Source organism: Danio rerio, chromosome 9, assembly GCF_052040795.2.
Source record: "Danio rerio strain M-AB ecotype USA chromosome 9, GRCz13ab, whole genome shotgun sequence".
In the NCBI taxonomy this organism is placed as follows: Eukaryota; Metazoa; Chordata; class Actinopteri; order Cypriniformes; family Danionidae; genus Danio; species Danio rerio.
In genome coordinates this window covers 40,800,964-40,825,371 of record NC_141029.1, presented here as the reverse complement: position 1 = coordinate 40,825,371, position 24,408 = coordinate 40,800,964, and the positions used below count along the sequence as shown (strand labels likewise).

Below are 24,408 nucleotides of genomic sequence, written 5' to 3'. Positions count from 1 at the left end.
CCCTTAGTGCTCTTAAATTTCTGTAACTAATGGCTCAGTGTACCAAAGACAGAACACTTAACTGCTAAGCTGTTAAATGAGTTCATATGTAATGTATTGTATAAATACATATTGTGTACAGATATACCGGTTCCCCCCACAGTTCGAAGACATGCAGTGTACTGTAGGTGAATTGGATAATTGGAAAATGGGCAGTAGTGTATGACTGTGTGTGTGAATGGAAGAGTGTATGGGTGTTTCCCCATGAAGGTTCACGGAGTTATTGTTAGGTTGTGTCAGGAAGAGGATCTAAACATAAAACATGTGCCAGAGTAATTGGCAGATCATTCCAGTGTGGCAATCCCTGATAAAGCAGAGACAAAGCCGAAGTATGTGAGTGTATTTAAATACGAATGCACGAATAATCGAAAAAAGACTGTGATCTCAATTCGACCCCCAAACATTCTTAATCCAGCGTCTTCACTATTCATCTAATTTTCAAGTTTAGGAGAGACGCATTGGCAGTTGAACAAGTCTTCACAATGTTTAATATAAGTTTCTCAGCACTGTGGATACCTCCAAAAGGTGTTGAGAGTCCCATACTGTATTGATAAGGTATAATTCACAAAAAATGTAATTTCTGTCTTCATGTGATGATGTAATCGTGGCTGCGAAATCAAGCGTGAGCTGACTGTGACCTGTGTGTTTACTACAGAGGACGCACGCCCATTGATGATGTCTAGTTCAGCAAACCGAACCTGCGTAGGCGTTCATATCTCATTTTAGAGTTATGATTACGACAAGCATTTGATATGCTTTTTCTTTCATAGCGAACACAAAGTGTTGTGGTTAAGTTAAACGTTTAACAGTGTCAGTATAACTACTCTAGCCTGTATAACGTTGAATGTAATGCAAAAAGGAATCTGATAATGACAATTGTCTAATTTTACCAGTTAAAAAAAATAATCTAATAATGTTGTCAATAGCTATGGTTGCATCCAAAAGTGTGAATGAACTTTAAGCGCAAAACTGGATTATCGCATTAAAGATGTGCAAATAAAGCAGCGTTTCCATCCAACAAGTCAAAGCGAACAAATATCAACAGTAAAAATGGAATTTGCTGCGATAGGAGAAGCTGCGTCAATCTGTTCTTCCTCTAATAAATGACTTGCACCTCAGAAAGCAATCCTAACATGCAGTGAACACGCGGTGGTGTTTGAAGGTGTCAGACGCAGAGAACAGACGCACTTGATTCTGAAGGTCATTAATAATATAACACTAATACCTAAACGGTAAGGCATTTTATAATGACCAAAACAACATTTCAGATGTTTTACAGTGTGCTCAACCTGATGGTTTATCCATTCACACACATTTTTATCATCACATGATCTCTTTTAACCAAACCACATGACCTTTTTTTAATAGGTATGTTGGAGTTTGTGCGGTAAAAGTGTTTCTATCGTAGTTTATGCGCATCTTTTCTTATTGAATAAAACATTTAATGTTACTAAGTTATGAGCATTAGTTTTTTATGCGCATTTTCAAAATTTATGCGCATCATGACTTTTCCAACAACCGTTTTTTGCCGTTTTATGCAAAATGTGCATAAAAATAGGTGGATGGAACATATCTATTGACAGATTGCAAGCATATGTCTCAAACATGATAAATCAACTTCAGAATTATGAATAGCTCTATTCTGATATAATCACTATACTGTGCATTAACGACAAGGAAAAATGTAAAGTTCTAATATATAATATAAAAAATTGTAACAAGTAGTATACCTACACATAAAATTGATGTTGTTTTACTATATGTTCGTGAAATAACAATAATAATAGCCTACCCATATTAACCTTTATTTTACATCAACAGAATCATGAAAAAAATCGAGATCTTTATTTTAAGCAAAAAAAATCATGATTCTCATTTTATCCAGAATCGAGCAGACCTATATTTAAATATTTATGTATTTAAATGTATATGTAAAAAATGTAAATATGTATTTAAATCAAATGTATGTACATCCAAAAATCAAACAAAAAGATCTTCAGGGGTATTTAATGTGTCGGTGCTCTTTAGATAAGGAATTCATAAAGATAAATAACAAAATTAAGACTAGTTGGACATAATTAAGTCCAAAACACTCGAGAAGAAGCATACTGAAGTAAAAAAATAAAATAAAAAGCCTCTATTAAATATGGTTATTAAAAAAATTAAATAAATAAATAAACAGCACTATTGTGCAATGCTGTCCATATGCTGTCCACAATAGTGCTGTTTTTTTTTAAGTAGTAGTGTTATTACTGAATGCTTTTCAATTTTTTTAACTTACTTTGGGTGCTTTGGACTTTTGATTTTGTTGTTTAAATGTATGTATATTTAAATGTATTTACATTTATACGAGTAAAAAATACACAATTCAAAATTCATATTCACATTATAATACTTTTTAAAAGACTGACAAGCCTAATAAAATGTATTTGTTTTAGAATAAAAGAGTCTGCCAAATGCATCTGATAACAGGAGTAACAATGTAATAAAATAATCTGAAATAATGTTCATCTGATCATCTCTGACTCAGTTCAAACTGCAAAATTCAAATAAATACTTCCAATAATAAATAAATAATATGAAGTATAAATCTTTAGTTCTACAGTACATCACAAGAACCCCACTCTCTTCCAGTCAGGCAAAGAAAGTCATTCCAAGAAGACTGAACTTCTGTTACAGTACAGTACTGTACATGCACCTGTTAGCATGCACACAGTGAACAGACACATGCAAAAAAAAAAGGTGATGAGTACAAAACACACTTAAGCACACTCAAAAGTACTGAGTTCACCCACAGGGGAACAGAACCAACCCTGAAGACAGACAGATGTGGAGGGCAGAAAGAGTGGACAGAACCAGCTGAGGTGAATTAAGGATGTATGTGAGCATTCGGACTTGCCTGGCCCCCCTTGGGCTGGTACTTGATGTTGTCGATGGAGCCAATCTTGGATCTGATGTTCTTGAGGTCGGGCAGTGGCTGGTTCAGGACGCGCAGCTGTTTGGGTGTGGTAGCCGGAGATTTCGGAGGGGTGCGGATGATAGCCACTTTCTTCTCCTGGGACAGCAAGCTGAGGGATTTAGGGGTCCCTGGGGTGCGAGGTGTGCCCGGGGTGCGGCAGGAATAGCTGGGAGGGGTGCCAGGGGTGATGGCTGTTGAGCCGGGTGTGTGGGGTGTGGAGGTGCCGCTGCGGGCAGAGCGGGACCGACCTGACTCTGTGCCTTAAGCAGAAATACAATTTCGTTAGCTTTAGTTTAAACAACAGGAATTAGGACGCGTAAATATACATCTATGAAAAAAACATAAAAAGACCACTTGGCAGTTTTCATTTACAATTTATAGCAACAGTTGAAATCGGAATTACTAGCCCCACTGTTTTTTTTCCCAATTTTTGTTTAAAGACGAGAAGATTTTTTTCAGCACATTTCTAAACATACTTTTAATAACGCATTTCTAATAACTGATTTATTTTTATCTTTGCCATGATCACAGTAAATAATATTTGACTAGATCTTTTCAAAACACTTCTACACAGCTAAAAGTGACATTTAAAGGCTTTAATAGGTCAATTAGGTTAGGGTAATAATTAATCAAGTTATTGTATAACAATGGTTTGTTCTGTAGACTATCGAAAAAAATATAGCTTAAAGGGGCAAATAATTTTAACCTTAAAATGTTTTTTTTATTTTTTATTAAAAACTGCTTTTATTCTAGCCTAAATAAAACAAATAATACTTTCCCCAAAAGAAAAGATATCATCAGATATACTGGGAAAATTTTCTTGCTCTGTTAAACATTGTTTGCAAAATATTTAAAAAAGAAAACAAAATTCAAAGGGGAGCTAATAATTCTAACTTCAACTGTATGTGTATGAGTAAAATTAAACGTGTTTGTTTTGCAAACATCTAATAACATTTCTACCAAATTTGAAAGAAAAAATGATTAATTAAGAGCATTTTTGTGTGCTTAAAATGACAAAAATGTTCCTTGTTTTCATATGTTTATTTTTTTTTTATTTGTAGACAACACAACACCAGTGTTTTTCCTTGAGAAAGAAGAGTATTGGTGGAAAGAGCCATGATTTTTAATCACAACAAATGAAAATATTTACATTTTTGACATTTTCTTTAGAAAATATGCTCTAAACTAGAACATTTTTATTTTAAATTTAGAACAAATCTTCTCAGACTTTTGTAAAACAAAACAAATTTTAACATTAAACCCACACCCATACCTTGTAAATCCAGAGAAACTGTATTATTAATATTTTTTGTCTATAGCTATTAGGCATGGGATGATAACCGTTTTTAAGGTATGCCACGGTTTGGAAAAGTCAAGGTTTCAAAACCACAAAAACGTTCTGCTATACTGTTCCTAATGTATATGTAAGATTTTTTTACAGTATCTCCATCAGAAAATATATCCAAGATGCCATTTTAAATTGTTAAATAATCTGTGTTTTTGAAACAAATAGCTGAAGTCAATAATTCATTTATATTATTTAGCCTGACATGTTTACTGCTCCAAAATACGTAAATGTTTCTGAAAATATAATATATTGTAAAACAGGAAACAAGTTGTTGTGTTTTTACCCAGACATCTAATAAGAATACATTTTAGAGCAGGAATCATAATACTGTTAAACCGTTAAATTGTTATCCAAGGTTTTCACACCATCAGAATCTCATACTGACCCATGGCTATAAGTGAATATGGCTTACATTTCACTCAAATAAAATAAACAGGGGAGTTTAAACTCCAACAGTAAACAATGCTCCTTTTAGCTTTTTTTTTGACAGTTTAATATAACACTTTAGATACTGAGACCTGTTGTATGTGTACATTTTAAATCCAGTCTTTATTTTTAGAAGTAAAAAACAACAACTGCAAAACTAACTTGGACTTGTCATGGCATCTACAGTATACTGTGTATTGCTGATCTCTGGTAAATTAAAGTGTTACTTCACTTCACTGTTAGTTACTTTGGATAAAAGCATCAGCTAAATAAATAAATGTAAATATTATGCAAAATTCTGACCAAATGTTAGTAGGTAGGACTTTATTTTGATGGCCCCTATATTGTTGACTAAAATATGCATTGCAACTATTGTACTGTACATTTCACTTCTCATTTAAGTTTTCATAGACCGTCTGCTTAATATCTGTAAATACTGCTCCTTCAACAGACATTTAACTGACTATAAGAAACTTTGCAAGTACATGTCAACTTATACTAACCATAACCCTAACCCTAAATCTAATGAGAATTAGTTGGCATGTACAGTCCTCAGCATCGAGTACACCCCATTTTGAAAATGACTATTTTTATCTATTTCCCACTGTATATAGGCAATGTATTTTAGTGCATTTAAATATAACATATTTATTATACTGATATATTTATTAAAATTATATTTTAGTCACCAAACATATTTATAAATTGAAAGATAATACAATTAAATTTCAACTAGATTTTTTTTCTTTTTGCCTCTCTTAATTTTTCTTCTTTTTTAAATTTGCATTTAATATTTTTCTATAAAATATACATTTTGGACTGTTATCATAAGTTACTTTGTTAGATAAACTCCAGATTTGGCTTCAGTACTGACTAATCTAATATACAGTATATGCACAAATATACAGTAGTATTGTATAGCTTCCTTATAAAATATGAATTTAAAAGATAGATTTGTGATTGTTGTACTTATAAATGCTGAGCACTGTAGATGCACGGTAACTTATATTCAACAAAATGCGTTAAAGGGACCATCAAAATAAAGTAATAGCAAATGTTATATTTAGACTCTATGCAATTATTAATATTTCAAATATAAAAATATTATATTCTTTCATATTTGGTCTTGCTAAACTGTTTTATTAGCATAATGTGCAAAAGATGTTACAAAAAAAAAAAAAAACTGAAAAAAATGTACAAAAGCACACATCCCTTCAACTGGGTGATCAGCCAGTGCAAAATATAGACAGTCTGATGAAGAGCCGTGTGCTTGAAACATTGCACACTGTGTATTAGCCTTTTTAATTTATTAAATTGGTATTGTTGGAGCTTTGGTGTTGCCGCCGTTATGAATATACAAAAAAGTGAAGCCAGTATTCATGAAAACAAGTCTTATAATATCTTAAAATATTTTATGCAGTGTAAGTTTTCAAGTAAATACCATTCTGTTTTAAGATGGTATTTACTTGAGAATATACAATGTATTAGATATTGTAGAAAAAATAAAGCAACAAAGCATGTTTATTTTCCAGTGTAGTCTTTCTAAAAGATTTTAGACCCCAGATGATGATGAAGATAACAATGACAGATAATCAATTTTTTAAACACATCATATTTATAAAAAAAATAATAATAATAATTGTCACACACACATGAAGAAGAAGTGTTCATACTCGCATGCAAAACTGAAAAGTTGAGGCAACAATGTAAATAAATAAATGAAACCCTACTGTGTTACAGTGCTAATGAAAATTATTCAGCGATTTGGGATGTATTTGACAGCAAATACAAAAATAGAAAACATTGCGGTTTCAATGCTTGGATCAGAATGGGGTGAATAACTTGTAATGGCACTGTATTATTATGGTGAGTGAATTCATGTACAGAAAAGTGGGTATGAAGAACAATAAACAGGATGAAAGAGTATAGGACTGATCCTCTATACCTGTGGCACTATGAGACCTGCCTGTCCTGTGATCTGTTCTGACTTCAGTACGGAAAGCTACAGGAGCAGGGGAACAGAGCTGTGAGTGTGTATATACTTTATGAGTTCAAGAAAGTTGAGAGAAGCAAAGATTAAATATGTGCTAAAACAGATCCGAATGTGCCCAAATAATACAGATCCTTCAGCTTGCTAAGTTAGGCTCCAAAACACAATACTATTGATTATACTGCAATGATCTTACTGAACTAGGACTTCATCTTTGTTTTACATAAAATTAACTGAAGTAAATCAACAATAAATTAACTGAAGTGAATCAAGCCTGACTGATGCTTTCCTTTTAATGCGAATCTGCTGTTTAAGATCAAGAATTCACATGACGAAAAGAGTATTGTCATCTTTAGTATGCGATCAATAATAACCGATTGCACAAAGCAAGAACAAACAGGGAAGGAGGTTTGTGTTATCATATCTTGCTAAAAAAATGAACAAGAACAAGGCCATAATTAACTGAAAAAAATCTTTAATAATAACAATACCTTGGAATAATTAATTTAACTTAATACAGGTACATTAAGTTGCCTGATTTATGTGTCAAGAATAAATAAGTACAAGACACATATAATAGGACATGACAACCCTTCAAGTGTGCACCCTCCGATAGTATATATATATAAAAAAAAACTCCTCTGTCATCTGTGCATTGTTTAGTTCAAATTTTATTAATGCTCATATAAGAATCTGTTTTAATAGCTTAATCGCTTTATTAGAACTTATTGTATTAGCTTAAAGTTTACATTAACATAAAATTATATTTCCATACAGAGTTATACATATATATTTTTTTAATAATCAAAACAATAACTCATAATCTACTTAGTGCCTATATTTCGCATTTGTTTGTTTAATAAAACCGTACTGTGGAAGCTCTGGGCTTGATTTTTTTATTCAATATTAAAGTTGCAACCATGAGAAGCTGAAGCCAATGAGACTCAAACTGTATGGCAAATGTCCAGGGCATTCTTTAATTTAACTTGATAGTGCTAGCTTGATAGTTTTAGCTGATAGTGCAAAACAACCTGCTTCAAAATAAATAGCTTTTTTAATGCAATAATTAGGTAGATTTTAAATGGCGAGCACGAAAAAATATAATGGTTTTTCCTAAAACTTTTCCCTTGAACTAGATTGCATGATAAAATAAAATAAAATAAAATAAAATAAAATTCAAAATAATTTTAAAAATTATAAAATAAATAATAAATAATTAAATAATATATAATAAAAAATATATAAAATAAACAAATTATAAAATAAAATAAAATAATAAAAATACTATTTAATTAAATATAAAATTGTATTAAATAAAAATAAAACTAAACTAAAATTGTAAAAAAATAAAATTAAAATATAAAAAACAATTAAAAATTAAAGAAATTAAATAATAATAAAATAAATAAAATTAATACATAAAAAATAAATTATAAATGAAAAATAAAAAAAATAATAATAACACTAAGCAATTTTACTTAATGTAATAATTAAAAGAAAACATTAACAGAAAAGCCTAACAGATCATTACTACCAAAACACTGCCCAATGTCTTTATTTACTTGAGTGATGTCATGCTTACTGGTCTCGTATCACTGATTCAAGTTTAAAGAAAGGGAAAAGAAACTAAGAATAAATTCTTGATATACAAATAATTAAAAAGATAAAGAAACAGACTACAAGAGAAAGCCTCTTACATGTGGGTCTGCGTGGTGCGGTAGACCCAGAGCTGGTAATGGAAGTGGAGCTCTCCTCATGCTCAGCCATGTGTGAGCGGCGGGTTAGTATGGATGCAGGACGGGGCAAAGATGACCTCTTCTCTGGGCTCCGAGAACGACCATCCTGAGAACACAGCCATTAATCCTGTTAGAATCATACTAAACATAACAAAATACTTCAGTCTATAGTAGTGCGAATCCGTGCACATACACACTGACTTTGGTCAGATTGGTATAAATTGAGATTCTTTACATGCTTATGATTAAAATTGAAATACACCACATACCCTGTAAAAAAAAACCTTTAAAAACTATTATTTTTATTTTATTTTTTAATGATGTGAATTTTTTTTATAAAATTTTATTTTATTTAATATTTTTATTTGAATATTTTTGTTTTATTTAATGTTTTTACTATATTTTTCTTAAAATGTTTTCTTTTATTAAATTGTTTTTTTATATATAAAACGTTTTCTTTCATTACATTGTCTTATTTTATTAAATTGTTTTATTTTAATTGTCTTATTTTTTATTTTTATTTTTTTGTTTTTATTTTATTTATGTTTTTATTTTATATAATGTTATTTTATTATTTTTGTTTTAATATTTTTATTTTATTAAATGTTTATATTGTATTTTTGTTCTTTTATTAAATAGTTTTTTTATTACACTGTGTTATTTTATTAAATTGTTGTATTTTATTTTTTATTTTATTTTTAATTTAATGTAATTTATATTTTAATTTATTTTATTTATTCATTTTCTTGTCAGCTTAGTCCCTTTATTAATCGGGGGTCGCCACAGCGGAGTGAACCGCCAACTTATCCAGGAAGTTTTTACGCAGCGGATGCCCTTCCAGCCGCAACCCATCTCTGGGAAATAATTTATTTTATTTAAAATTTTATTTATTTAATTTAGTTTTTAATTTTATGTATTTAATTGTATCTTTGTTTTGCTTTGTTTTATATTTTAATTTATTTTTATTTAAAGGTTTAAAAGATTATAACATTGCCTGAATTTGTGTTTATTAGTTCAGTCAATATCAGACAGCAATAAAATAAACACTTTTAAGTATATTTTCTCAGACAGAATATAATGTTTTTAACCATTTGTCTTTGAAAACAATAAATGCAAAAGGATCACAGAAGTCAACATAAGCAGAATATTCCAAATGTTTTAATTTGTCAATTGAATATGTTGTTTACATCTAAAAAAAAAAACAAGGGTAAGTAAATAATGACAGATTTTAGCTTTTTTTATATTTGTTGGTGAACTTATGCGACCCATTACACTTCAGTAATAATAATAATAATAATAATAGTTAATACTTTTTTCCATTAATATTTCACAGAACCCATTCATATACTATAGGGGAGCAGTTTTAAATCAGCCATTGCTAACATTACGCAGAAGCAAACAGTCATTCAAACCATCTCGCCCCCGCTTACCTTTACATGATATATATTTATTGATACTTGTGGGCCGGCTGAAGCAGGCCGGAGCTCATAAAGATCTGTCTCGACCAACTGGCTCCTTTTATTGGAGGAGCTGGCGGAGTTGGGCCGGGCCGGCAACAAAGCCTCTGCCCGAATTTTAGAGGTGGGGATCTTTGTTAGTGTTGTGGGATTGGAAGTCTATGATGAGAGGAACACGGACAGATGAGTGATTCATGCACAGTGGAGATGAAAACAAAAAACATGAGCAGAAACAAATACGCAATTCAAAACGACAGCATGTTCAACTGAATGAAATGAGCAACATCTGACCACACAATTGGGCATTTCTCCCAATGCATAACCACTCGGGCATTAAAAATGAGCAAGCACAGAAAGTGGAAAACATGTCTAGTCTCTAAATGTAATATTAGGCTATGGACATTTAAACTGGAAGGATGCACTGTGGATCACTTTAAGGTTAGAGGAAATGTCAAAAAGTTCATGCAAACTTGTAAAACAAACACAGTAGGGATATGATATGGGATGTACTAGACAAACATAAGAAGTAATATGAACAAAACGCTACTGTAAAACACAAAAAAGTCTATATACACTGTAAAACCCAATAAGCTAAGGTAACTCAAACTATTTGAGGAAACCACTTGCAACAAACCATTTAAGTTCAAAAACTAATCTTAATGATGTGAACTTAATCCCTTTAAGATTTTAAACAAAGCAATTTGAGCACAGTAAAACCTAATAAATGAAGAAAACTCAAACCAACTGAGTACTGTAAAACCCAATAAGTTAAGGCAACTCAAACTGTTTAAGGAAACCAATTGCTACTAACCATTTGAGTTTAAAAAAACTAATCTATATGAGTACGGTGAACTACCTGCATTAAAGTTGAGGTGATGGGGTATTTAATTATCTCATTACTTTCAACACTGAGTTTAAAACTCTTTTCAAATGGGTAGAATTAACTTTCAGTCAATTTTGAGTTAACTACATTCATTTCATTTAATAAAGTTGACTGTTGGGATTTACAGTGTACTGATATATGTATGGCCTGGAGATGATCAAGTTAACAGCAGATTTAAATGCAAGGATGAACTGTCCCTTTAAGTTGATCTGTAGTACACAGTCTACTCTCTAATTATTTACTATTACTTTAATATACTTGTATAAGACGTAAATCTGATATGGTTCTTACAGATGCTCGGTCTCTTGAGTGCCTGGCCACACTGAAAGGCAGTCGACCATCTGCAGACACTGCAAAAAGACAGAAAAGATTCAAAATGAGAGTCAAAAAGAAAATACATACTGTGACAATGACCACTGACTTATATGTGCTCCGATGAAATTAAACAGATTGTACAGTCAAGCAAACACACTGGAACCTTAAACGCAAGGTACTTACAGTTATCACCCAAATGCACAACAGAATAAACAGTCCCACTTTGTATTAAAAGGCCTTAACCGCTATATACTTACATTTATGTTAATCTCTTGGTACGATACACTTTTTATGTACATATTGTACATGATTTTAAATTGTACTCATATTCTTTCAAATGAACAAAAATTACACTGTTAAGCCATACTTTGACACCTTATTCCACCTTTAAGCCTACCCATACCAAAAAACCTGTCCCTAACCTTAACAGTGTTCCACCTCAATAGCACCATAAGTGTTTACCATAAAAGTACATTGTACTTTTTTTTTTAAATGCAAGTATCTGATATTTAAGGCCACTTAACTAAATTAAAATGACCTTATCATTTATTCCCCCTTGTTTGATCTTAAACCTTTATCAGTTTCTTTCTTCTGTTGAAAAGAAGATATTTTGAAGAATGCTGGTTGCTGTATTCCACACCAGCATTTTTTTTAGGACAGAACATAGAAACTCAAATAGGTTTTGAGGGTAAATGATGACAGAAATGTAATTTGTGGGTGACCTTTCCTCTTTAATATAAAGTGGGACCAAATAAAGCCATACAGGTTTGGAATTACTTAAGCATGAATACATTTTAATTTATTTGTGTAAAGTGCCTTTTTTATAGCTAATATAGTTTGTATAGATATAGCTAAAGTTTGACATGTGATAGGTGTGATTAGTTAAAGTCTTGCCCCAAACTTGCATTATAAGTGGAGTCATTGTTTTTGTGCAATCTGGTCAAAATGTCCGAAAGAGCATTAGCTGCATCCCAAATAGCACACTATACACTTACGCACTTAAACACTCAACAGTATGGTATATGTATGTAGTGTCGTCCCAATTAGAACACTAACGTTTTTTTAATAAATGGAAAATCGAACCGTTTCCCTGATGGTTGTCAAATTAGGTGCATCCCAAATCACATACACTATTCTACGCCATTTTGTAGTATAAAAAGTGTAAGTAGTGGGTTCACACTAAAAACTCTATAAATAATAAGTGCACTTTAAATACCCGGATGATGCACTTATTCAACCAGTAAAATAAAGTGTGTAATATTAAACACTTCACAAACTCAATGACTGCAGCTTTGCTCACGTAGCGGAAAAGGCAGAGGTTTCAGGTGCTCATGTTGGATTACTTTATTTATTTTGGGTTGTGTATGCAAAATTCTCTAGTGAGAACGATTATAGCGCCTCCTGATGGTGAATGTGGTATTATTCAGTAGTTTGGTCATTTATTTCACTAATTTGGCATCAGGGAAACCGTTTGAATTTCTGATAGTTATAAAAAAAATAAAATAAAACATTAGTGTTCCATTTGGGATGACACTGCATACATATACTATGCTGTTGAGTGTGTAAGGGCATAAGTACATAGTGCATAGCATGCCATTTAGGACGCAGCTAGTGAAATAAATGACCAAACTACCAATTAATACCTGCCAAAAGTATAACCGCATTCACCATCGGGAGGCATTATATTCCCTCTTGTAAGAGAGTTTTGCTTTCACAATCCAAAATAAAGTAATCCAGCATCAGTGTTCAACATAACACTTCTTTTTTTACCGATTCAATGAGTGCTTCATCTGGATATTTAAAGTGCACTCTATTTTGAGTTTACAGTGTGAATGCACTACTTAAACTATTTATACTACAAAGTGGCATAAAATAGTGCATAAGTATGTGATTTGGGGATCACCTATTGTTTGGAGAGTTTCATATTTCAAGCTAATCAGTTAACAAATGGCTTACTTTATGGAAAAGTACACCTTTAAGAATTTAAATGTAAAGGCCACCATTGTTTTTTATGCTCAAGCCACTAAATTTCGAATTGGGTGATTTGGAATCAAATATAGAATGAATTTTTACCAATAGCTCAATTTAAATGGTGTACTCTTATTAGAACGTGCACATTTTTGATTTAGCGGCTAATCTGTATTAATATATGATCGCATTCATAGATTTTAGTGAGAGTTGCTCATCCCTCAATGAGGATTAGAGTTAGAGGTGGGGTTTGGGGGCACACTTTTTTTTTTAATCATATACTTTCATTTAAATCATTTTTTCTGACAATAACTAAAATAGTAACATTTCCTCATAACGCCTGGAATATCTTTAGCTACTGGAAGAATCTCCTCTGAAACTTCTTGGCAAAGCATAACAGAGAATTTGAAAACGAAGCTTATTACATAAGAGGCTTTCAGTCTAATTGGGGCATTGCAGCAATGTATCAGATGTCTACCATAGAAAAATTTCCAGAAAGCTAACAGTGCAAGTTCATTATAGCACAGTAAGTTCCTTTTCTCCACACAGATCGAGGCCGTTTCTCTTAACCGAGCGCCCAGAACTCACTCAAACCACCAGTTGCCTGGCAACCAGAGCAATTGGTCCCTGGATGTTGTATCCAATAGAATAGAAATGTTGCGAAGGAGAGGAAATAGTGATTGCTTTATACTACACCTCATACATGTCTAACACATTTAAGTCAGAAGGGCATCCTTTACAATTAATCCACAGACACAAACACGCACGCACAAAGTGATTGGATGCATTACATTTTCACAATATTAAATAAGCAGAAGTGCGACAAAGCGAGGAAACAGAGAGAATACATGCACAAAACAAAGTTCAAAAGTATAAGAAAATTAAACCATTATAAACCAAATTAAATAAAACACCAGTGACCTTCATTACAAACAAACCATGAACATAAAATTTGTGAAAATAATACAATGAGTTACATAAAACACACTAAAACAAAACATTAGACAAGCAACACCCTTAAAACAACATGCCAATGCCCATGTTTGCCAGCCACATTGCAAAACAGCTCCATGTGACAGAGATCACCTGTGGGTTTCCGCTTAACACACGCATGATGCTGGGTAGGTCTAGGGTGCCTTACGGTAGCCTTTAAAACACTCTTCCGGGAAGGAGAGCACGTCTGAATATCAGATTTTTTTGTGAACTCAGCCTTCTTAATCACAGCTACAGGAGGGAGACACAAAATCAAGGATAGGCACAACAGCACAATTCAGGAAAAAAGAAGATGAAGTCATTAAAATGATCCTTAAATGATCAAATAAACTTTTAATAAAAAAAAAACCATAGGAAAAAAATAAATAAAAGAACATGTGATGGCCAGTGGCATCAGTCAAATGCATTGATATTTCATTGATTTTAAGACAGTAATTACAATTAATGCAACTAAAATCACATGCACTTTTAATCAGCACTTTTGTTGTTTCTAAAAGTTAAAAATCCTAAAAAAAAAAAAAAACTATTCATACCATACATCATACCATACCTGCCAACATTTGTAAAAAAATTCAAGAGACTGGGGGCAGGGGTTGTGGAGTGGTGGGGATGTCTAGGTGTTTGTAGTCCAAAGTTGGCGATAAGGGGGGTATTATAGACTGTACCAAAAAACTGAGGACAAGGGGTGGGGGGTTAAAATTAGAAAGTGAAATTAGTAAAATTTCCGGCAGAAATAACATAACGGGAGATGGGTCTAAAATATGGAAGACTCCCAGGAAAAACAGAGTGTTGGCAGGTATGATCCATACTGCAAAGTTTTACATTTTATATCTAACCAAAGAGGATTAATATTTAAACCTTTAATTTGTTGGAAAAAAAAGTGCTACAGGAAATGTCATGGGGAGAAAATATATATAAAAAAAACATTTAATGTCACTCCAGCAACAAAAACCTTTTTTCTTCTTCATCTCATCCTTCTGAAGGGGTAATGGCTCCTTGCGAACAGGTTTGCGTTCAGGTGTGGAGATCCGTCCCTTGGCTCTGCCACCTTTAGCCTTTGGTTTGACAGGTTTCTCTGCGGCTGGTTTCTTGACAGGACTCTTCACTCTTGGTAGAGGCTCAATTTTCTCTGTGGCCATGCTCCTATCATCATCTATAGGGTATATGAGGTGAAACACGCAAGCTACACTTATGCCAGCCTGTAAACATACATTTACTTGATCCAACATGGCCCTTAATATTAATACATAGGCGAAATAATAAAATACCAAACTGAACGGCTATGTACTTGCACACCAGCAAATTTACACAATAGTTAATATTCGGAAAGGTTGTGTCATTTGCTGAGTAAATTTAATGCAAAAAGATATTTATTAAAATCAGACCTTGAGTGTCCACCCAGGAGCTGTCTAAGATGGAGTCGTCAATGGTAGTTTCATCTTTGTAGTCGTCATAACTTTGAGTTGGGGCCTCACTCTCTGGTACCTCTAACTCTTTAGCTGGACATACAGGAGGCTCAACGGGCTCAGGAACATCTACGATTTCCTCCAGACTGGGAGCCTCCATCTCTACTTCTTGAGCCATTTCAACAGACTCTTCCTCCTCCTCTTCTTCCTCTTGTAGGAGCTGTGGGTGTTCCTCTTCAGAGGGAGCCGAGAAGCGTACGCTGTGTCCAGACACTTCGCTCTTATCAATGGTCTGCACCACTGTTATAAAATCATCTTCTACTGTTACCACTGACTCAATCGCAGCTCGAGGCTCAAGAGTTTCTTCTGCAGCTTTTGCGCCTTCCAAAACTTCTTCATTCTCTACTTCTTTTTTATCAATGACTTTAATCTCCTCTTTTTTGATGACAACTTCAGGCTCAGATTTTTCTGCTACTGGCTTCTCTTCCAATATTAAAGCTGGCTTTGGTTCTGGCATGACCTCTTCAGGCTCCTCAGCAAGCTCCACCTCTTCCTCTGCTTTTTGAGTCACTGTTGTGTCAACAGGAGCCTCATCTGGCTTTAAAGGAGCAGCCTGAGGTCTCTCCTCAGCAACCTTCTCTTTGACAGGCTCCGCTGAGTCTTTCATCTTTACCTCCTGCTCAGAAGGTCTCTCTTCTCTAAAATATTTCTCAAAAGACCCAACAGGAGATAACCTGTTAGGATCTGTTTTGAGAGCTTCTTTCTCGCCTGGTGATCTAGGTTTCTCCTCATCTGTGGCGCTTTCTACAGAAGATGCAGGGGATGGTCTGAGGGGTCGGGCAATTCTGTCCTTCGCAGCTCCAGTGAGCTGATACACGTCCTCTGCATCCACCTCCTCATAGGCTTCTTGGTGGACAAGGTCTGGTTTATTCTTTACTTTCTCCCTGAGTTCCTGGAGCTCCCGTTCCTCCTCTACACTCAGTGGCCGGTCTTCCATCTCCAATTTGCGAATTTGCCTCTCATAAGCAGCTATTTCAGCTTCAGTTTCAGCTGCAAGTTTAGTATCTGCATCAAGATCAGGCTTTGCTTCCTCAAGAGTAACCGTCACCTTTGGTGTGATAAAGATTTCAGCTGGTTTGTCAGGCAACTCTTTCTCATTATCTGGTAAAGTTGGACTCTTGATTTCTTCCAAAGGTTCAGTTGTCAAAAGACCAGACTTATCTTTCGCATTATCTGTAGAAGGTTTTCCAAAAGGTGCACTTTCATTTTCAAATGAGTCTTGGTTTTGTGGCTTTTCTTCTTCTGATTTTGCTTGTGGCAAAATAACTTCTATTGCTTTTACATCTTCAGTTGATTGGCTCTTCTGTTGGCCAAATGCAACAAGGCCAGTTTCTTTCTCTTCTGATATCACAGTGTTGAAGATCTGAGAAGAAGTGTCTATTGGACTGTGCACATCTGCAGGGGATGGCATGGGACCAGAGTATTCACTAAAAACACAATATCCTTGCTCCTCCAATTGCATTTCTCTTTTTGTAGCAGTTTGGGCCTGGTCACCTTTGAACAAATGTGCAAAAGAATCACTCACAAGAGAAGACATGTCCATTGGGACAGACTTTCTCCTCATCATCTCCTGATCCGTGTTGTCAGACGTCAGCCTTGAACGAGTACCTGCCAGGTCCAACATTTCAGGTAGGTCTGGGGCCATGACGGTGCCATTCTTATAACAGCACTTAGCTTGGATGGGTGATTCTGGAGATTCTGTCAGTGGACTGGTCTTTACATCAGTGACTGTTGCTTGGGGAGGTGAAGATGATGCAGTTGTAACAGAGGTAGTTGCCTCCAGGATTAGTGGGGGAAACGGAGGGAGTTTCTCCACTGAGGGGGTTGTGACAGGAAGGTAATCAGCTGATTCATCAAGGCTCCCACTAGTATGAGACATGATGTCAGTGGCCAATGGAGAGAAATTTCTGGGACGCCCTTGGGCATCTCCATGATCCATTGCCCCAATAGTAATATTCAAAGAGTAACTTCGCTGCTCCAGAGCCAATTTCCCAGGAGACAATCTGCAGTCATCTCTTCTGTCTGCTGGTGAAGTGGTATCTAGTGTGTTTGCACTACTTTTCGGAAGATCTGGTTGGACTTCCAAAGATTGTGTTTGAGCCAATGTGCTGTAGCTGATTTCAGGAAGTGGCATGTTACCAGTAAAGTCCTTTTGTTCCTCTGATGTATTACTCAGCTCATAATATCCTTCTCCTTGAGATCCAACAGCATCGGTTTTAATTGTTGTGGTCTCAAAGTAAGCAGACATGCCAGATTTGTCCTTCATGTCTCCCTCTGCTGCTGTTATGTCCACTTGTTTTTCTTGAATCTGCTCTAATTTGACCTCATTAATGTTGCTTGAGACACATAATTCGATTGAAGGCTGTTTCACAGCACCACATTGTCCATCAGGATTTTCAGTTGGAGCCTCACAAGGTTCTTTGGCATAACCCTGATCTCTTGGAGGCACTTCAAAATCCTCCATGGGGCATGTTAGAGCAAAGGGGCTTTCTGGCATATCTGCATCTCTGGCAAGACTCTGGTAAGATGGGAGATCATCATCGAGATGCATTGCAGATTCAGTGAAGTCCATGCCAATTGGATCTGTCCTCTCACTCTCTGGCCTCTCTGCTTCCATCTTCAAAGCTGAAAGCAAATCTCAAGTAGTCTGCATTGTATTGAATTATTAATAATTCAAAGTACAACTTGTTTGCCAGGCCAACCACCACACAGACAGGCAAAGCTCTTGGTAAAATGAACATCCATTTTCAAATACCAGCAGCCGATGAGACACACATACCAATTCAGTGATGGAGTGATAGCATGGATATGACAAGGACCAGCATGCAGACCCAGAACAATTAATGTTGCGTGGATGAAGTCCAGAAAATGAGGATGAAATATCCAAGACGGTGGTCCAAAGACGATGGTGACTTCAGTACACCAGCAGCAAGATGAAATGGCTGATTTAAAAACTTCTGCCAAATACATATACAGAGATTATGGAAAATGCACAGTGGTTCTCATTTTCAGTAGATAAACAAGTACTAGTAAACACATATAAGACAATATGCAAGCTACTTGTTGATTATTCCTATATTTTGTGCATTAACTAGGTTTAAAATACACTTCTAGATAAAATATCACTGATTTAATTATCTATTATTTCACATAGTAATAATAATAATAATAATATTAATAATAATAATAATAATAATAATAATAATAATAATGATGATGATAATAATAACAATAATACAATAAAATGAACATTTTAATGTAAACCACATGAAATGACAATGCTTTGAAAAATAAAAAGCAAAATTAATGATAGAAATCACATTTAAATGAAATCAACAAGCTTGGCTTTTCAAATGCCTTTGAAAATGAAGCATAACAATATCACAATATCACAAACCGCAGAGGATTCACAGAATCCCACATGAAAAAAAAATGCAGGTGTTTTGTTGGAGCATGCAGCAAAAATCACCCACAAACTGGCAATGTAGCTGGCAAATAAAAATAAATGAGCAATGGATAACAACATATGAAAACGGTCGACCTGGCAGCAGTAGCATCAATACAGAAATAAGCAGAAAGGTTCAGAAAAAGCTTCATCAGATAGCTAGCAGATGACAGCTGCTCTGGGAAAAGCATTTAAGAAGAAAGACAATGACAGACAGACACATAGCTCTGGCCACAGAAGCTGGTCACCATCAAGCCTGTGTTGCCTTGCAGCATTAGCAGATAGAGGAGATATTTGAGCCCACATTCCCTTAGAAAGCTCTCACGATGCTTTCGCTTATTTTGTGAAGGGAGAGAGAAGCATGCAGGTCGGGAGAAGGATAGACACACCTTCTGTAGGGCTTTCTTGCCCCCCTGCCTCCTCAGCTCTCCCATTAGGAGCCTCGTCAGCAGCAGTAGCTGCCTGTGTGTGAACATCGGCCAGCAGGCCAGAGAGAGCCTGGGCCTCGCCTATGACCTCTGCCCGCTCTAGGAGCTCAGATGGGGGTTCCTGCTCAGGCTCCTCCCCACTCCACTGCTCCTCCTCATCATCCTCCTCCTCCTCCTCCTCCTCTTCCTCTAGAGCTGCTGCTGTGGCTGCGGCTTCTGAAGTCTCCTCCTCTTCCTCCTCCGCAGCTGAGAGACTCTCTATGGTCTCCTCTTCTTCATAAAGAAGGAGACAAGTGGAAACATCAAGACTATAGACAACACAGACTTGGGTTACTTGGGAATAAAAAGACGGGACACTTTCAGCTCTATCGGTTATGTAATGTTATGATTTGCAGTATGTACCTGTGTTTTCTCTGACCTTCAGTATATGAATTAGTTAATAGAGGTGAATGAGAAAGATGTTCATGCACACCATTGAACAACAGTATAATCAAATCAACAATCTTATCATTCTGCCTCTAATTTGCACTGCTTTGCAGCGGGCTGTTATTGTATTTTTATACACACACTTTTAGAATTGTATGACTTAGCAATCCATTTGTTTTCTCTGAAGAACATTGTTTTTGGAGTTACTAAAACATTTATATATGCGTGTATAAAGCTTTAACATCTTTTCTGCTTGTGGTGTTCCAGACTTTAATTGGTCTTCATTTGGATTTTCATTAGCGTATCAAAAAAAGAAACAAAAAACAGCCACACTGGATCTGATGTTTATCAAAACTGCTACATGCAGTTCAAAACAGATTTGTGAAAGGAAAACTTGCATGTGTGCGATTACTTAAATCAGTTAACTTCAGCCAGTAATCAATGTCGGCTTTTTCTACCCATTTCCAAATATGTTCCAAACCTCTCAGTTACATTATCTCAAAAGCCTATGACAAATATTGTACTTGAGCTCCTTCGTTTGTTCAATTTTATTCTTGAACATGAAAAATGACTTGCACACAACACACTTGCACACATTGCTATGCACATCTGCATTGTTTCTCTGAGACTGAACAAAATTCATAGCGGCATAATGCTGGACAGTGAGTTATTGAGATGTCAGAATGAATGTGAAATTGGAGATGTCGACTTCTTGCACTGAACAAAGCTTTTGATTTTGAGAGACAGAGAGAGAGGGGGAGAAAGTAGGAACTGCAATAGTGTCTGCTGGGATACTGCAGTGGAAGGTGGGATGAAGTGAAGTAGGAGGATTAGAGAGAGAAGTAAAAAAATAGAGAGGTTGATAAATTGGTAGTAGATGTAAAGAGATTTAAGGGATTTGCTGATTCTGACTCCACTTAATGATCCTGTTAATGGATTATCTCAGTACTTTTTAGGAAGTATTGCAACCTTAAACAAGTTATTACTTGCAGGAAAAGTAATGAAAACTCATTAATTACTCAAAACATTATATAGAAAACTCAAGAAGAATTGTGAAATCAAAAAAATGACATGGAATTTAGCCGATTCTGGATAAATAAATAAAAAGTGTACACCCACGCAAAAAGGGATCTAGACTATAGTTTGTTGTCTGTCCATTATTAACTACAAAGCATATTTAATTAATCAAATACAAAAAAAGACCATTTTAAAACAAGGGATAAATCAGTTTTGAAAGAAATTGACTGTAACTAAACTAATAAATAAATAAATAAATGAATAAACAAATAAACAAACACATAAATAAATAAATAAATAAATAAATAAATAAATAAATAAATAAATAAATAAATAAATAAATAAATAAATACATTTAAATCTGCCTAAAGCAGGGGTACCCAAACTTTTTCTTACGATGGGCCAAAAACCAAATTTGATTGAGGCTAGTGTGCCAAAGTTAAATATTGTTTCCATGGGTAATTTCCCCATTTATTTAATAATATTTAAAAATAACTAGAAAATACTGCTTTATATCAATTAATACAAAAAATTTTTTTACATTTTATATTGAAGTTATTACAGTAAAAACAAAAACAATCTTATTTATAACAGAATGGATTTACACTAGTTTTTGCCTTGATTTGCTCACCAATGTCTTTTGCATAGTCTGTCGAATGTCATTATTTACATTCTTAAAAAGTCAGAATAATTTAAATAATTTAATTGAAACATTTTATTTCAGTTTGCTTTTTTTGTATCTCAGCAACAAAACAAACTAGTTTTATTTACGTCAAATTATAAATGACGATCTCTTTTAAAGGCATTTGAATATTTTAAAAAGTTATAGCAAATTCTCATGTTTGGGAACCCTTATTATCATATTTCTCTGCTATAAAAATACTTCCTGGGGAATAATGTAACTTATCTTGTATGTAACTGTAATTTCCCTTTTTTCTTTATTTGTCTAGACAAGAGATACCCAAACTAGGGCCCAAGACCTTTGATTTGACCTGCCACCCCATCTGAGAAGAGAGGGAGAATGATGGAGAAGGCTGGGGCAAATGCCTTCAACAGAGATCATCAATTCTAATTTAACAAAACCTTTTGTTTATTTGTATAATTGTTATTCTACAAAATAACAGCTAACTGATATTAAATGTTAAATATTGTGAATGAATCAGATTTTGATGTTAAAATCTAAATACTGTGACTTGACAGAAAGATGACAATGCATAAGACATTGGCATTGAACTCCATTGTTTTTAAATGGGATTATGTGGCAACTTTAATGTAATATAGTTTGGTCTGTTTGTCTATCTATCAAATCCACTCACCCACCCATCCACCCACCCATCCATCCATCCATCTTTCCATCTATCTATCCATCCATCCATCCATCCATCCATCCATCCATCCATCTATCTATCTATCTATCTATCTATCTATCTATCTATCTATCTATCTATCTATCTATCTATCTATCTATCTATCTATCTATCTATCTATCTATCTATCTATCTATCTATCTATCTATCTATCTATCTATCTATCTATCCATCTATCTATCTATCCATCTATCCATCTATCTATCTATCTATCTGTTCCATCCATCCATCCAACTATTGTTTTTACTATCTTATGTTGTACAATTTTGCCATTTATTATTAATACTTTTTTCATGCCTATACTATTTTTATTATCATTACCGTCAAGATACTAGACAGTGTATTTAGGGTTTGTTAAAGTGGGTTTATAAAAAAATATCTCTGTATAAACAACATCTGTACTTGGCTGTACTGTACTTAAAAAATAAAGGAAAGAAAAATAAATAAATAAATAAATAAATAAATAAATCTAACTTGCCACTGCTATGCATCAGCATTTAGTGACACTTATTTATGTTGTTTTCTCAATACATTTCATTCAGCTTATCACAGTTTATCTAAAATAAAGCAAATTAGACATTTATAACTCTTTCAAATGTGCTGAAAACATGTGCTTGCGATATTTCCAAACATCATTTTTGTTTTCCAACTCTTGTTAAATCATAAGCATAACCCACATTGTAATAAGGTCAGAGATGCATGCATGTCTGAGCATCTGCACATGTGTGTGTTTGTGTGTGAGCCACCATGTAAAGAGCTGAAAGTCTTCCTGTGATCTACAGCACGTGTACATCAGCAGGTTGAAGGGATGTGAGGGGCCTGTTGAGACGCATGGGTACGTTTTGGGCCTGATGAGGGACAATCAAAAACACAAATGGACAGACAGGCGAACATACGGGCGGACAGATGCGGACACAAGAAGACGGCAAACAGGCAAAGGAGAAAATGTGCACAGCATGCACAAATGTCCTGCTGATGCTGCAAGTCATTTGGATTTCATTTTCAGAGTCACTGACCTTCCTCCTTTAACACCAGAACTACTAGAAGACTGCATTAAATATATCCCCTTTCTCAGATCATGTTTATTTGTTTTTAAATGTAGCTTTACATATCTTTCATTACACGTTTACATGACATTATATGTGACCCTATATGTGAGCACAAAACCAGTATTAGTTTTCATGGAATTAGCCAAAAATACCTTGGATGAGTCAAAATTATAGACATTGATTCTATGCCAAAAACCATTAGAATATAAAGAAAAACTCATCTTGAAGACATTTTGTACATATCCTACTTTAAATATATAAAAACAAAAAATTTTGTTAGTAATATGCAATGCTGATAACTTAATTTGCACAACTTAAAAGGTGTTATTCTTAATATTTAGGGTTTTGTTAACCCTGAAATTCTCAATAGGTGTATCTCAGCCAAATATTGTTATTTATACAACTATAAATAATGCTAAATATATGCTATTTATACAACTTTCAGATGACATTTAAATTTAAAAGTTTTTTTTTTTTTTTTTTTTTTTTACTTATGACTGGTTTTGTGATCCAGGGTTTGTTTTGTCAGTTTTGTCTGGCACAGTAGAAAAGTAAGTAAAGTGTTGTTTTTGAATATAGATAATAGATATTTTGGTAGATAAATATATCATTTCTCAATACATTTTGACTTTAAGACCTAACAAAGTTTAAAAAGTTATTGAAAAGGATTCTATGCGGCCACCACTGGAATCAAACCCATAAATGAATAGTTCTAAAAATTAAGTTTTGAGAAATACAAATTAAATTTGCAAACAAAACTAACTGCAAATAAAAATCAAGCAGTGCAATAAATATTTGCAATTAAGAAAAATATATATATTTGCGAAAAAATTTTTATAGCATTGCCTTTACAAAACCAAACATTACAAGGGAACTTGGGCATTTACGGCAGGCTTAGACCTACTGGTTGAGTCCATCTTGGTGATACTGTGTCTCCAGGTGATGACATCTCTTAAATGGAGGCAGGTCCGTCCCTGCCGTATACAACCAAGTTCCATTGACTCCGCCCCTTGTCAAATCAGGGCCACAAAGTGAAACACACAGAAACAATCTCACGGTAGATTGAAGCAAATCAAAATGAGCATTGTAATTGACT

At 34.2% G+C, this 24,408-nt stretch overlaps 1 protein-coding gene across 51 annotated transcripts in view; it reads right to left on the bottom strand.

Moving 5' to 3' along the window:
- Positions 1 to 24,408, bottom strand: part of map2 (microtubule-associated protein 2) — a 208,745-nt gene that overhangs the window by 15,358 nt on the left and 168,979 nt on the right. For 8 of the 51 annotated variants that reach the window (XM_087266337.1, XM_087266341.1, XM_087266349.1 and 5 more), the window contains 8 exons: positions 19,415 to 19,723; positions 15,500 to 18,205; positions 15,067 to 15,267; positions 14,208 to 14,345; positions 11,130 to 11,188; positions 8,460 to 8,604; positions 6,718 to 6,774; positions 2,939 to 3,258 (listed from right to left, as the gene is read on the bottom strand). In XM_087266337.1, the coding sequence (XP_087122463.1) occupies positions 2,939 to 3,258; positions 6,718 to 6,774; positions 8,460 to 8,604; positions 11,130 to 11,188; positions 14,208 to 14,345; positions 15,067 to 15,267; positions 15,500 to 18,205; positions 19,415 to 19,723 (3,935 nt within the window). Of the gene's footprint in view, positions 1 to 2,938; positions 3,259 to 6,717; positions 6,775 to 8,459; positions 8,605 to 9,928; positions 10,115 to 11,129; positions 11,189 to 14,207; positions 14,346 to 15,066; positions 15,268 to 15,499; positions 18,206 to 19,414; positions 19,727 to 24,408 lie in introns of all 51 variants that reach the window. The other 43 variants (XM_087266360.1, XM_087266362.1, XM_087266363.1 and 40 more) reach the window with 12 other exon arrangements.